At 44.7% G+C, this 16085-nt stretch overlaps 1 protein-coding gene across 2 annotated transcripts; it reads left to right on the top strand.

Moving 5' to 3' along the window:
- The first annotated feature begins 2873 nt into the window (after positions 1-2873).
- Positions 2874-13746, top strand: LOC120449587 (paired box protein Pax-6). 2 transcript variants are annotated; one of them, XM_039632150.2, is made up of 6 exons: positions 2874-3572; positions 8146-8403; positions 10647-10787; positions 12083-12538; positions 12597-12781; positions 12977-13497. In XM_039632150.2, the coding sequence occupies exons 1-6, from the start codon at positions 3338-3340 to the stop codon at positions 13364-13366; spliced, it is 1665 nt and encodes a 554-aa protein (XP_039488084.1). In that variant the 5' UTR covers positions 2874-3337; the 3' UTR covers positions 13367-13497. The 2 variants fall into 2 exon arrangements, with proteins under 2 accessions (XP_039488084.1, XP_039488082.1); XM_039632148.2 differs by having other exon boundaries at positions 2879-3572; positions 12960-13746.
- Positions 13747-16085: the final 2339 nt, after the last annotated feature.

Genomic DNA, 16085 nt, shown 5'->3' with positions numbered 1-16085 from the left:
TGGCTATCTGGCTGGAACTTGGCCACTTTGCTGCCGAAATAATGGCGGCCGGCAGGCGTTAGCCAAGGCGGCCATAATTAATGCGCCCAACCCCGAAAAAGTTGCACGAAACGCAATTAGAAGCAGGCACACAGTCGCACACAGTCGAACGCCCTTTAATGAAATTTCCATATGTTATATAAACTATAAATTTAATATAAAAAACAGTACGTAATTTTGAAGGATAGAGTTATATCTTCAAGAAAAAAGAAATGCTTTCTATTCGAAACAATTTGTAAAAGATTTCAGGGATTTTATAAAGGCGTATACGGAATTTTAGTTTTAGATCTTACTTTCATAAAATGCACACCTAATTTACTAAAATTATATGTCGTAATATGAAAACTAATAAATAAAAAATTTAAATGTGTTTTATTCACATAAAATAAGCACTATTAATATTAAAAAACAAGCTTGTATTTAAAGAAGTTGGCCTGTAGCAGCGGGCATAATTTGTGTTGTTTTGGAGGGTTAATTTGCGCCCCTTCGGGCGGTTTGTTAGATACAGTGATAAATGTTTAATTAGCCGCGTTATTAATCTAATCAATCATGCAGGCCGAAATCAATCAGGAGGGGGGAAGTGGAGGGGCTGGGCAACGCGAGTTAATTCCGCTGCCTAACATCCGATCAACACTAAGGCCCCTTCCAATCCCCCCTCTCTCACCACCGCTGACTCTTTGGCTTTCTTTGAGTTTTCTTAGTCGGCGCTCATTGGACACATCTCTGTATTGCAGTTAACAAGGGAGTGAAAGAGACAACTATGTAGCTTGTGCGCAGCTGCGCCTCTGCTCTCCAGACACGCCTCTCACTCGCTCTCACTCAGTTTGCCAGCCAGCTTGAGTTTGGCTCAAATTATGTAAGGTGAGTCCAGCTCAACGCGCTCTCCCTCTCTTTTAATTTGTTTTTTTTTTTCTTTTTTGTGATATGTACTTATGTATATATATTTATTTTTAGTGGAAGCAACTTTTGCCTAGTCTTCTACGAACATAAATAAATTAGTACGCCTGCGTTGGCCAAAGTTCTGTGTGCTGCGTGCATGGTAGTGCATTTTGAATGGCAAAACTTGTGCCTCTCTATCTGCGTAGAATCATTGTTATTTTGCGCTGGCAAATTATAGGCCATTAAAATTGATTATTTTCCATTATCAGTGTGGGCGGTTGTCCGTTCGCCGCCTCTCTGTCACACCCCCTGGAAAAACGAGGGGCATGTAAAAGCGCGGCAGTAATGGGGAGTTGCAAAAACAACACCTCTGGCTGTGCAAAAATCATTTCAACTTAAAAGGGCCAAAAAAGCACACATGCATATGTATGTATGTATGTACATACACAGACTTAAAAGTTGGCGGCCATTATTACACGGCTCCTGATTTCTGTAAATCAGCCAACCAGCGAACAAGTGGGAGTGAGAGGGGAACAGTGGGCGAAATAAATCAATTAGCCGACCCATCTTCACCTCGTGCCGCTCCAGTCACTCCACTGCAATCGCAATGCATCGCACCCTCCCTCTCGCTCTGGCTCCTTTGCTGCGCAGCCCTATCTCGCTCTCTCTTTCTCTCTGCCTAGTTAATCGGTTACGTCGCTGCTTACCACCTTCTTGCCACCCAAACTGCACACCCCACCTGGCCAGTAGCCACCGCGGTGGTTGGCCAAAACGAGTGGAGTCGCGTCCAACGCGGATTCATTGGTTTCTCGTCCGGCCAAGTCACTTATGTCCGCCAATGTCCCGTGTAATGCGTTTTTTGCGCATCCTCGTGCTTGAGGAAGAAGCAGAGGAGCCAAGGATATTGATATCACGCAGAAAAATTACTTATATTATATAATTACTAATTAATAAGTTCGTATTTCAGCTTTAGGTGTTGCAAGCGTTAAGACAGAGAAATCGCTTTTCGGTTATGTGTTGTTTGAACACATAAAGCGTTATTTATAATATATGTTTATCTATAACTTTAGCTATAACTTAACCTAAACTGTTAGTATTAGTAGTATTATTAGTAGTATTGAAAAAAGAAAACCATTATGTCATATACATGAATTTAATATTTGAACATATATTATTAATAGATTCTGCCTTTAGTATTTTTGTTGCATTTTTAAAAATTAAAACTTTAGTATATGTTAAATTAAATGATATACATATATTATATACATTATTACATACATATGTATTATTACTTCCATGTTAAATAAAAAAACAATATAAAATTATAGACGCATTAAAATGTAAAATGTATATTAATCAATAGTGACCTTTTCCAATTTTACTTAAAGATATATTAATCCTTACTTACGATTTTATCATAATATTTTGTTTCGATTCCCTAATATCAATAAAGCCGCTTACAAAAAGCTACTATAGGTTTTTTCCAGTGCTCTCTTTAGTGATCGATGATTGACAGCCATTTCGTGGTGTCGGCATTTCCATATAAAAACTTTTCCAACTCGCCAAACACCACGTATGTATTACCAAACAAAATCGCTGCTCAATTAAACGGCCAAAAGCAACTGGTAGCGCAGCTCTGGCCACAAAAGTTTTCATAAACAATGCACTGAAATCGAATGGTCGGTCGAGTAATTAATTATTGAACTTTTACAACTATTTCGCTTTTCTACACATTCACATCCACCTCTGATTTTGCCTCTCATTTCCACAGCGAAGTGCTCAATGGGGCGACGCTCAAAGCGAGCACACACACACACATACACACACGCACACACTTAGACTCAGAGGCGGTGAAAAAAAAAACGCCTGAATGCTCAGTGGCAAACCGACCACAACCACAGGCAAACCAGAATGCAGCAACAACGGGCACTGGCACAGCTATAGCAACCCGATCCAGGTTTTGGCCAAGTAAGATATTGCGCTGCCGGTGGCTCCGAGTTCAGTCTCATTCAGCGAGTCGGCGGGCGTTGAGTTTGAGTGCGAAGTGCGGTGCGCGTCGAGTCAGCGAGCGTTGAGCAGCAGCAGCAACAACACGTCGCAACAGCAACATTAGCAGCAACAGCAACAGCAGCAACAGCAGCAGCAGCAGCAGCAGCAACAGCAGCAACATCAACTGCAGCAGCAACAGCAACTTGCAACAGCAACTTGCAACAGCAACTTGCAACAGCAATAAGCGAGCGGTTCCGGTGCGCGTTTTCGAGTGGCGTTCCGAAAAGAGTTCACAAATAATCGCATTAAAAAACCGTCGGTGAAACAGAGAGCCCCACAAAATGCCGCCTGTTCACTGAGAAACAAAACCAATATAGAGCAAACACCAATTGCATTGCTGGCGTTTTAGAGTTTAGAGTGGAAGCGTGGCATGGCAACCAGCACCTCACCGGGGCCCACAAGGACAACCGCAGCCATCAAAGTCGCCCTGCCAGGAGGAGCAGCATCCGCAATTCCCGGCACCGCCGCCTCCCAATCCCCCGGCGCAATCATGCCCATGGCCGCCGTGCCATTGCCGTCGCATCTGCAGCTGCTGGGCAGTTCCGCCGGAGGCGTTGGCCAGCCGGCGGCAATCACGCCCGTTTCGCCCACGGCAGCCACCACAGGTGAGTGCTTGGCTAATTAGTATTAAAAGTATTAAAAGGCTTCTTAAGCACATTTTAATTTATTTCTAACGGAACAACAACATTTTATTGACTTTGTCGACTGCGAAACACGTTACTTACTGGGCGGCGTTGAGAAACACTTTGGGCTTGCACAGATTTCCGTTTTTATTTAAACATTTTAAATGATGACTTTTAAAATATATAGAAACTCACATCAAGAAAGAGGCGGGTTTAGTTAGATTTATTGAAATATTTTTTATTGGGAAGCTTAAGCTAGAAGAGTAGTAAATTATAACCCAAACAACAAAAAAGGTATTTCGAATAAATATATTTTTAAATCATCATAATTATTATTAATAAACATCTAAGCTTTTGGTACTAAAAACAAAATATCATATTGAATTTGGCTAGGCAACTTCCAAAAAGATTTTCGTTTTATGTTTCTAGCAACGAGATATAAAAACAATACGATTAAAAATATAAAGTACGATTAATAGCCCAAGAGCATGAAATAAAAAACTTGCAATTTTTATTCTTTTAACATTTTTTCATAGCAAGAAATTGTTTATTGTTCTTAAATACAGGTTTGATTTACTTTATTTAGCAGAAAACTTTAAGAGCTACTAAAGTTGCTTTTAAACTCACTAATTTTCCGGTTGTTCGATGTTTTATTTCGCACGAGAACTACAAATGATTTATCTTCTAACATTTAAGCTAAGTCTGGCGATATCTTAGTTGATTTTACTAATATATTGCCGCGTTGCTGCGACTGTGGCTGCTGCTGCCCCTTGTGGCATTGCTGTTGCTGCACGCTCCATGTGAGCCGCAAGATTCGGGCGAATTCCGTGAACTGACAGGGATATCGGAATCGGGGGCCCGAAACAGTTTAAAACAAAAGCCAAGCGGCCGAAAGAAACTGGTGGCACTAGTCAAATGCCTGCTGGAGCAGTGCAATGATTTGGAAATTTCACAACAGCAACAGCGACGCAGCAGCAGCAACGCAGCAGCAGCAACACAAGCTGTGGCAACTGTTTTGGTCTTTCGCACATCAGTGGCAATTTGTTTTGCACAAGTATGGGTTGTCAAATAAAATTAGTTCACGTCGGCGGCCATCGAATGTATCTGCAAGATACACACTCACACACACACACACACTCAGTATACTCCCCGGATGGAAAAAGCGGGGAGCAGCGGGCAGCAAAGCTTTGACTTGTCTCTGGAAGGTGTTGGAAGTTGCACAATAAATAAATAATTATAAAAAGAGCCCCGAGAGGTAGAGACTCGCTGAAAAAGAGACACCAAACTGTGAGGGGCGGGGGGAACCATCAGTGGGGGGGGTAGCAGAAAGGGGCAGTAGGTACATGGCATACATTGAAGTTTAAGCATAGGGCAGAAACCATACTTAGGGCTCTCAGGTTACGTGGTGCGCGTATTCGCATTATTCTTAGAAAGCCAAGCGTATAAAAGGTGTGCACAATGATTCCGAAGAGTGCCGCAGTTCGGTGGGGCCGAGTTTGGGTTATATAGTTCGGTTTTGGTAAGGTTAGGTCTGCGATTTCATATGTACAGGGACCGAACTGCACTCCTTACGTTACTGGCCACTTGCGTTACGTTTGCGCATATGTGTGTCACCCCAGATGGCAATTCTTCCGGCTAAGGAATCGGGGCTACCATTTCGGGACTCTTTGGGCATTTTGGAGTGTATGATAATGAGAATAGTATTACTAGCCACTTCAGTGAGGATTACCTACTATATAAAGACCATAATGCTAGAATGCTTAACTTACAGATTTTCGAATAAATTGTAAATAATTAGATACGAAACATTTTCCCCTTCCCAAAGCACTTTTACGTACGTCTAAACGAAGTTTATAATCCTAACCGCTTCATTCTATGAAAAATCTCTTACAATATTATTGCATTGTTATATTGTCTTTAAGTTAATAATAATTCCTTAATATTACATTATCATATCATTTACATTATCATAAGCATTTATCTGCGGATTTTTAAATTTAAATTTAAATTTAATTTACTACCAAACTTGTCATGAGAGATCATTATAATCCAATTCTATTACTTTATTACATAGAACAGCAGATACATAATTAAAAAGCAATTATGCACCTCCGAGAAGATCAAGGTGTTTAGTTTCAATTTGCATATGTGTGTACCATTCAGGTTAGTCGCAATTAATAGGCGACCATAATCCAGAGCCGTACAATGAAATCCCATAGAGGATGGCATAAAATTAGAGTGACTTATGTAAGAGCACGTCGCCCCGCAGCAAAATTCTTGGAGCTTAGGAAAATGTGCGAAGATCGCAGTAATGCGCACTGGCAGTAAAAACCAGAAGCTTCGCTTTCCAGAGGACGAGTAATGCGCTGCGCGCGACAAACAAGATCAGCGAGCACTAACTGAAGGGGATTGGGATTGGGATGGGGATGTGGTTAGGAGATCGGGATGAGGATGCGTCGAGGGGCCACATAAAAAGCGAGCAACTTTAATTTATATGCGCTGTCTGGGCGAGGGGGGGAAGCGCGGAGGGGAGCGGGGTTGGAGCGGCAAAAAGTTACCGGTAGCAATAAATCAAACTATCAATTGAATTCCGAGGCGATCATCACTTGTGGCGAGCTGCGATCCCCAGTTCGAGTTCGAGCTTCAGTCCAACTCCGATCGGCATCGCTTCTTGTTATAAGTCTCACGGTGACGTGCGAACCGATACACTGCGACAAATCATTAGCTACTCCTAAAATAGAACCACTTTTGGGGATATAGCATCTACAACACATTTAAAGGCAGAACTTCTTAAATTAGAAACAGCTGTAAATATTAACTTAAACATAACTATAGCTTTTCTTTTAATGTGTCATCAATCTTTTCATTCTTTTATTTAAGAAGAAATCATTATTCATTTACTATAAATATTGCAAGCTTACATATACTTTAGATAATTATATATAATATCTTCTATATCTTATGAAACGTTTAACTGACTATTGAGCTGTACAAGAAGAGCATAGCTCTCGATATATGCAAATTGTGAGCACCCAATTAAAATCACAGTGTACCCCACGTAGAAGAAAAGCGAATGGTTTGGCTTTTGGGCCGTGGTTCCAGCGATTTTAAGCCGCTTTTGCAATTGACTGAGGCGCATCGCAGGGCAGTCGGAGCTGTCGCATTGCGTAGTAAATCATCGGTCGATCCATAGAATCTGGACTGTGACTGCAACTGCGATGGTGAGTCCAGGATCGGGACTGGGGCAATCCGGGGGCAAACCCACCGCCTGTTGACATCCAAGTTGGCCGACTGCTGCGGCCGGCGGCATAAATCAAGCATGGCCATAACCGCGGCCACAACAATTGGCGCAACATGCGAGTGCAACAAATTGCAGCCGGTCACTTTTAAATGGAGTAAGCTGGTCCATTGCCCAAGTACCAGTCCCAGTTCCAGTCCCATCTGCATGGGGTTTAATTAGCCCGGGAGCTGATGGAGCTGCTGGAGCTGGCGATGCTGGAGGAGATCCCCAATCGAAGTGCATACTGGGAACACGATGGCATGCCGTCGCCACACACGGAGCTCGATCGCACCAAAAAAGAGGTGTTAAAATGTGTGCAGTTCTCGCGATCAGATAAAATGTCAAAACGAACATAAAAGCTTCTACATCCGAGGAATGGCCAATTGCTGCCAGCCAAGTGACAAGCGATCTGCCATCCCATCCCATCCCATTCCGCGATTCTGCGATTTCGATTGTGATTGTGATTGTGATTCCGCGATACAGAGATCCACACATCCAAAGATCCACACATCCAGAGATCCAGCGATCCAGAGTACCAGCTCCAAGCTACAAATTGCCAGCGAGAATTTCATAAATTCCGACTGGAATCAGCAGTCGGTGTCAGCGGTAATGGACCACACCGCGTCCATTATGCCCATAAACGTTGACACTTCCGCCACTGGACGGGGGTTAGAGGATGGAGCAGCTCCTCCTGGCAGCTCCTCCCCCTCCTTCTCTTACTCCTCGACTTTGACTTTGACTCTGACTTTGACGTCGTCGATCAAAAACACACCGAAATTTGTCCGCTGTCCATCGCAGCTGCCCCCCAAAATGATCGGAGCCCCAGTCCGAGTCTCCAGATGATCGGGCTACAAATTTCTTGGTGTTTCTGTGTCACGCGCGGAATGCCGGCAACAGCTTCGTTTAAATTCCAATTGACGTTTAATGATTTGGCGACCCTGCACTCAGAAAAAAAGTGTTTACTAAAGAAAGATCAGAAAAGTCTTAAAAGAAATAGCATTACCATTTAATAATGCAATTTAATTGGATACAGCTTATAAATGTGTTACCTGTTTATTTATTTAATATTACTTTTGATTTTCAAATTGATCCTGAAATTGGTTACAAGAATTAAATTTCTGTTCTTCAGATACAAAATATTTTAATTATGAGCTATAATATTTTCTTTCTTAATATCAAATAAAATCTTAAAATTTGCCTAAATCTACTTAAACACTTCTAGACACGTTTTTTTTTCCGTGTTCTAATGATTAGTTTCCCACTTTTCCATTTCAGTTCTCGCCCAACCGCACAGCCTGAGCCCCTCCACGCCCATCCTCACCCAGGGAGCACCCCCCGCTCCGGCGCTGGGCGGCATCTTCTGCGGAGGCAGTGCAGCAGCGGGACCAGGAGCAGCAGCAGCAGCGGCGGCCACCAATCTCAACGCCCTGGCCTCGCAGCATCGACTACTGGAGCTGTCCCGCTTTGGATTGCGAGGATATGATCTGGCCCAGCATATGCTATCCCAACAGGGAGCCGTATCCAAGTTGCTGGGTGAGTGGAGGGGGATTAGCGAGGGGCTGTTGAAGAGTGGGGAAGTAGGAAAGTGGAAAAGTAGGAAGTACGACGTGGTCGAGACCAGCCTGACCAATGCGATCAGCGGCATGACGCGGAACCGCAAAACACGCGCCCCAAATGCAATTGCCAAGTGTCCCCAAGTGTTCCCAAGCGTCCCAATCGATTTGCACGGCTCCGTTTGTTGGGGTCACGTAAACACGACAAATCGATTGGCAATCGCCATCGCCCCCACCTGCATCTGGACACCCCCTCTCTTCCATCCTCTCTGCTTGCTCCTCAGGAAGTCTGCAGCAGCCGCACACCTGTTGCCACCTGTGGCCAGAACACCCAGAACACAGCCATGTCAATCTCGATTTGCACACATCTGCACTCGAAGTGGCTAATTGGAATTGCAAGCTTAAATCTTGAGCCGGAAACAAAGAATTCTTCGGATTTTAGCGACCATAAACAGCTATAAACAGCTATAAACAAGAAACATAACAATGTGATCTAAAAGATACAAATGTGTATCTCTCTCTGTGCTAACTCTATCTCTAACTCTATCTTTAACTCTATCTCTATCTCTATATCTTTATATGTTTACCCTTTAGTATGTTACATATCTTTTGGATCACAAGCTTATAAGTCATACCCGTGAATAGTAAGAAAATGAACTGCAACAATGAATAGTTTTTAGAAGCACTTCCTGATGAAAAGAACACACTTTCAAACCCTAGAAAAATGTTAAACAATAATTAGTTAACAAACTGCAATTCAAATGATATAGCAACTAACTGTGGAAGTGCTGTTGTGTTTAGTGTGTCGGGAAAAGATACGCCAAATAAATCTGCCCATTCACAAATATTCACTAGCGTAGCTTCCAATCGCGCCAACCGATCTGAGTGGATGCCATTCATTCCCATTCAAGTCAATTTAAATTGTGTAAATAATTTCCGTTTTGCACAAAAAGCTAGCTGGAAAACAAATGTACAAGTACATTTGTGCCCATTCATTAATTTAAGGCAGCCGAATGCGCCGAGAAAAAATCTGACTGGCAATGTGATAAATGCGAAATTGAGTTTTTATTACTCGAAATCAAAAGTAATATTAGTTAATCTGGCTTTTTAATCTGACTATATCTCGGTATTTTCCACTTGTGTAATTAATTCGCTATAAAGTAGCCGAAATCAAAGATTAACCAACTCATACGGCGACTTGAAGTGATATCACTGGCATTTTCTCGCTGTGTAAGCCGGCGACAGAGCTCAATTTACAAGATAAACGCGCGCGCCTGTCAACTGCTTCCGACGAATTATCATTTGAGCCGACTTTGTGACTCCGGTGACTCTGGTGACTCCGGTGGCTCCGGTGGCTACCAATGCGACTTGGAGTCTGGGGCCGCTGAGCTGATGTTGTCAAATATTCAAATTAGCGCTACGCTGAATGGACGCCGGCTGCTGGCTTAATTGTCTAGTTAGTTAGTGGCTCGGAGCAGGCAGTCAACAGGTAGCAGGTATCTGCCATCTCTGCTATGTGTGGAAGTATCTACTATCTACTATCTAGTATCTAGTATCTAGTGTGTGGAAGCCTCTAAAAGCAATACAATGCACTGCGCCCGCAGGGCGTTTGACCCATTCGAAACGCCCACACGGGCACGCCAGCTTTGAACAATGTGAAAATTATGCGAGTCGCACAATACTCAAGCCCAAGGCACCGAAACTGGCAATAGAAAATAAAACAGCCAAATTGATTGCACAACTGGGATGGGAATGGGGATGGGTATGAGGATGAGGAATAGGGGAATATGTCTACTTAAGTTTACGCAGCCGGACACGCCCTTTAGAGCGAACAGATTTTGGGGCTACCAAATTCATTTGGTTAATTGACCACATTTTTCACAAACAATCAGGGCTAAATTTGTTCTCAAAACAACAAAAGTCTCAATGATCAAACATAAATTTATATCGTTTTGAATAAAATTAAAATGGGGGAGAACACGCTGCTTTCAATCTTTAAAACTGAAAGATATATACTTACTTAAACTAAAAACCACACGAAATCATGTAGTATATATTATTTATATCACTTATTAAGATTAGATATACGCCTTTTCTGGTGATAGAACAATATTACTTTAAGCTATTCAAGGCATATCCTTCTTATATAACTTCCTTGCAACTAAAGATGCATCTACCATGTACCATGTACCATGTCTAACCCGCAATTTATCCATCTTACAGGCACTCTGCGACCACCTGGCCTAATTGGCGGCTCCAAGCCGAAGGTGGCCACCCCGACTGTCGTCTCCAAGATCGAGCAGTACAAGCGCGAGAATCCGACGATCTTTGCATGGGAAATCCGCGAGCGACTGATCACCGAAGGTAGGTGAACGGCAAACAAAGGCCAGGAGGATACCGATTTCGATAATGGAGTTGGGTTAGGGAGCAGGGATAGTGAGTAGGGAGTATCGAATGGGAAGGGACACAATGCGAGTAGCTGGGCTAATTAACTGACAGGGAACCCCCGAAAGCGAAATTGCCCAACAAATGACAACGGTCGCGACAGGCGACTGGACTTGGTTCCAACTCGCTTACGCGCTTCTCCAGCTTCTCCAGTTACTCCAGCTTCCCAGAACCTATAGCTTCTGCAGCTTCTTCAGCTTCTGCCCTCAGATTGACAGGAGCAACTGGATGGGAGCAGCCATCAGCAACGGGCATCGGCACCGGATTGATGTGTTTATGGTGCTCGTAATGCTCGAATACTCGTATGCTCCAATACTCGAATGCCCGCCGAGGGCTCATTTAATGTTGTAAGGCATCGATCGGTAGGATATACACTGGATATTGTTCCACTGCGGCTGATTTCGATTTATCGATTGGCTAATTTATGAACATCCGCTGCGAGTCGTCCGATTGATATGTAAATGTGCTCACATTTGTGTCACTCATTTCGGGCTCCCTCCGCCGAAGTTGCGAGATAATCGCGGTCAGAATAGGAGCCAGTTAAGTAGTCCAATCGGCAAGTCTCAGCCAGCAGTCCATCAGTCGACAGTTGTCCGTGGGCAGTTGAGGATGGTCAGAGGAGAGCGGACTGTGGACAGTGGACACTGGACAAGAGGACAGTGTGCAACGATCGATCCGATAGCCATCTCTCGCATGAGACGCACGAACACACACACGGCGAGATCGCAATCGCTCCGCTCATTACAGTCAATCTGCAGCTCATTGCGGGGTCAGCAGCAGGTCATGATGCACTGCATCCGGTGCAGGAGACAGGGGATAAATGGCTAGCCAAATCAGCTTCCTTTTCCCTTTAATCCTGTCCATATTAATTGAAATGAACTGATTTTAAGCGGTAGGATTGAATACATTCACTATTTCAGTAGATATTTTGTTGTTTATTAAATAGCTTACAAAAAAAATGTTTTCATAAATATTTAATGTTATAAATATTGTCAACTATCTGGAGATAAAATCGCAATATAAATCCTATAAAATAGATTTAATTTAGAAGTGACAAAGGGTTGAAGCTTTAAAGAGAACAATTTGATTTGTTTGGCAAGCAACAAACTTTAGGATTCTTTAGAAAAAAAAGCTAGTTTTAGGTATCATAGATAATTCTTTGAATTTTGAAAATAACTTCCAAATAATCATATATTTTTTTCCATATCCCCAAGGCGTCTGCACCAATGCCACTGCTCCCTCGGTGAGCAGCATCAATCGCATATTGCGGAATCGAGCGGCGGAAAGGGCAGCTGCGGAATTTGCACGGGCGGCGAGTTACGGCTATGCCATCCATCCCACGCACCCGCATCCGTACACCAGTTTCCCCACCTGGCCGGCGCATCATCCGCTCTGGGGAGCAGTGCCCCTGGCCACGCCACCCACTGCACCTGGTGCTCCACTGCAGCCGGGCGGCAGTGGGAGCAGCTATGGCAGCGATGGCAACATGAGCTCAAATCCCAACAGCAGCAACAGCAACACCAACCACAGCAATGGCCACCACACCAACAGTGGCAGTGCCTGCGGAGATAGTAGTGCCGGGAGTGGACGCCTCTCGCTGCCGGCACTCTCGCCGGACTCCGGGAGTCGGGATAGCCGCTCCCCGGACGCAGATGCCAACCGGATGATAGGTGAGCCAAGAAATATCAGAATAAATGCCATTTAAACTAAACCAAAAATGTTTTGCAGACATCGAGGGCGAGGACAGCGAGTCGCAGGACAGTGACCAGCCCAAGTTCCGGCGGAACAGGACCACCTTCAGTCCGGAGCAGCTGGACGAGCTGGAGAAGGAGTTCGACAAGTCGCACTATCCCTGTGTGAACACCCGCGAGAAACTGGCCGCCCGAACGGCGCTGAGCGAAGCCAGGGTGCAGGTGAGTCGATAGAACCTGCTCGTTTTTTTTGGCATACCAACAAGCTCCCAATATCGAACACCCCCTACTAACCAACACACAGACGGAGCTAGCAGCTCCGCTGATGAACACACACAGCGAATCCCCGTCTCTTCTTTTATCGACTAACAAATTGTCTCTTCACCGATTGATCAACCAGGTTTGGTTTTCCAACAGACGAGCGAAATGGCGGCGCCACCAGCGGGTCAACTTGCTCAAGCAGCGCGACTCGCCCTCGACATCGAGCTCACCCACGCCGGTGGTCACTCCGGTGGCCACCACCACAACGGCTCCGGTCCCGGTTCCAGTTCCAGTTGCAGAATCTGGCCAGCAGAAGCAGCCATATCCATACAGCCAGCACCACCACGGCAGCACCAGCAGCAGCATGTGCAACACCAGCAGCAGCCACACTTGCAACACCATGAGCTGCAACACCACCACCACCAGCAGCACCAGCACCAGCAACAGCAGCAGCAGCATCCACCACCACCACATGGCAGAGTCAGCAGCAGCGGTGGTGGCCACTGCCTCACCCACAGCATCAGCTCCATTATCAATGGGCGGTGAGAACAGCGCATTTCGCGCCCTGCCCATGACCTTGCCGATGCCCTTGACCTTGCCCACGGCTTCGGCGGCGGCCTTCGCCCTCAGTTTCGCCCGCCAGTACATAGCCAAGTACATGGGCACGCCCATCAATCTGGGCCATGGTTCGTCATCGAGCCAGGCCCACTCTGGACGCGATTATCAGTCGGAGGAGGGTGAGCATGAGGATGAGGATGTGGAGGAGGTAATCAACGTGGAGCACGACGCCGAGTGACCATTTCATTCCTATCGCTTTAAATCGAGAATATAGTGCAATTTTTTATTACATAATTTATTCAGTTTCTATCACTACAAGCAACTTCTAACCGCGTGCTGAGTACAAATAAAATCGAAACGATACGAGTTCTCACGAGTTTCGTATAATTGGTTTGGGAATTCACAAGATGACACCCCCTTTGACACCTGGCGAAACACAAACGGGGGAATTGTGGAGATCTCGAAAGAGACTTTTCGAAAATAACTCAAGTGGACAAATCTGACAATTTTGTGGCTACCAAAAGCGAAGTGAAAAGCAGACACCGAGTTGTAGTCTCCCAGTGGCACACAGGCTGCTTCACGAACTCAAGTGCCTGGCGAGAGATGGGTTTTGGGTACGCTGCGGATCTGGAGGGAATCTGAGGGGTTATGGAGGGGATCTGGAGGGGATTTGAAGGAGATGCGAAAGGGGATACGAGGGGGATACATCGCTGGAGCCGGGTGATTAATGTGGCTTTAATTACATGCGCTGGCGAGTAGTCGTCGCCGTCCTCGTTTTTGTCGTCAATGTGTATGCTCGGATGGATCACTATAATTATATAGATGGCCGAATTAAATTTTAATTTAACGCCTGTCAAATCAGAAAACCACTGCCATAATCGTTCGCTCAAGAGTTGATTCAAGATGATCCACGGGGGCAGCACCCGAAAACAGTTATTCATTTCATCGCTGATCGGTGTGAATCAATCGCGCTATGCGCCAACTATTTCTCCTCACCCTTACCACCATCCATCCATCTATACATCCATCTATACATCTAGCAATCCATCTATCCATTATTGATTGTCCGGATTGTAATGAGCCACCGAAGGCGTCAATTCCAGCGTCGATCGGTGATGAAAGAAAGACGCCTGCCTGACTGACTGCCTGCCTTGCAGGGGAATGCGAAACAATTAAAGCCTGAATCTCCATACCTGGATGGATACCTGCGGCTTTCGATGAGTCGTCGAAATGGTTTGTGCTCCACATGACAGCGCTACACCGGAAAAAATGCAATTAAAGGTACATTTGACATGAGCTGCTTACAACAACAGTGCGGGAATTTCTCTTGTCATCAGGGCGCCATTAAATTGATATACAAAATATGGATTGAATTCAGTTAGTATAATAGTATATGGATATTTCAGAATGTTCCCTTTTGCTCCTTCTTTATGAATTGATTTAGAATGGGTATTTAGAGCATATTATGCAGCTACTAAAGTGAAATTTAACATGCAACCACTGTGTGTATATAGTTACTAGTAGTAGGGCTTAATATGTTATTATTAAATATTTAACCATCTATGTATATATATATTATATCTCAGTTGTTTATATCACATTATATCAGATAACCCTTTGTATTAACAATCTATTATGATATGAGTTACAAAATGATCCATTATTATTACTTATTATTTGGGATCTCTATGTATGCTATCTACATTTATCTCAGTGAATCTGATGGATTGTAATAGTTTTTCTCCGAAATTGCCTTTGTGTCCAAAGTGGCGCTTTGGGGTCATGTGCCGCTCTATTTTCGTAGTGGCAGCCTCGTTTGCGATCCCCAATATCCCTGAATGGAACTGGGATACCCAACCAAGACTGGACCGCATATCATCGCAGATTTCCGATTGCATCCTTGCCGCCAATTCAGCCGTTGTCCGTTGGCTGTACCTGTTAATTGCCAAAGGCGTTAGTATTAAGTGGTTTTCGTGCTTATTATAAATATCTCTTAATTTTCGCCATCCCCACGTTGTTGCTGCTGGTGTGAGTGGCAAAATCTTGAAATGGCAATCACCGACCTGCGACTCCCAGTTCCCCAACTGCCCAACATCCCCAACTGCTCAACATTCCGATATCCCAGACCAAAGGCAGCCAAGTGGACATCGTCTGCGGACTCGAACTCGAACTCGTCGTCGTCTGCTTTGTTGTCATTATGTTGTGTTATTTGGCACGATTTGTTAAGCTAAGGAGCAGGAATGGGCCGCAGTTGAGGACTGGAGTGCAGGGGCGAGTCGAAAAGGGATATTAGTTAAGGGATATAGTTAATATTTATATTAATATCTTAAATTTGTTCTAGCCCTTGTCATCTAACTAAAGTTTATCCAAGTTAAGAGGCAGCCGTGGCTTAGAAATGTCTGCTATGAAATGTATTATTTCTGGCTAGAGTGCACCCTTTTGTGGGTTGCTTTAGCCCCATGAAACCCCCTTGGCTCCACCTCTGTCCTTGGATCTCCACGCCAAATGCTGAAGCTGAAGGCTGTGCGCGGTTGCATGATGCTGCCGATCGATTGGCTCCGAATCGATCAGCGGCGCGGCGTGGAACGGAGTGGCCAAAGCCTTGCGTCTCCGGTAGCCGGATCACTAGTCCTGGCTCCTCAGCTTCCTCCCCTTTGGATTTGGCCCTCTTCACAGAGAGTTGCCGCTTTTGGCCATGGGATCGGGA

The sequence above is a fragment of the Drosophila santomea genome, chromosome 3L (genome assembly GCF_016746245.2).
Source record: "Drosophila santomea strain STO CAGO 1482 chromosome 3L, Prin_Dsan_1.1, whole genome shotgun sequence".
In the NCBI taxonomy this organism is placed as follows: Eukaryota; Metazoa; Arthropoda; class Insecta; order Diptera; family Drosophilidae; genus Drosophila; species Drosophila santomea.
This window is presented reverse-complemented; position numbering and strand designations above follow the sequence as displayed.

Excerpts from the sequence above, each read along its gene's own strand:
- LOC120449587 (XM_039632148.2), top strand. The coding sequence starts at position 3,338 with ATGGCAACCAGCACCTCACCGGGGCCCACAAGGACAACCGCAGCCATC. Across the intron at positions 10,788-12,082 it reads CGAGCGACTGATCACCGAAG|GCGTCTGCACCAATGCCACT; the intron begins GTAGGTGAACGG and ends CATATCCCCAAG. Across the intron at positions 12,782-12,959 it reads TGAGCGAAGCCAGGGTGCAG|GTTTGGTTTTCCAACAGACG; the intron begins GTGAGTCGATAG and ends TTGATCAACCAG.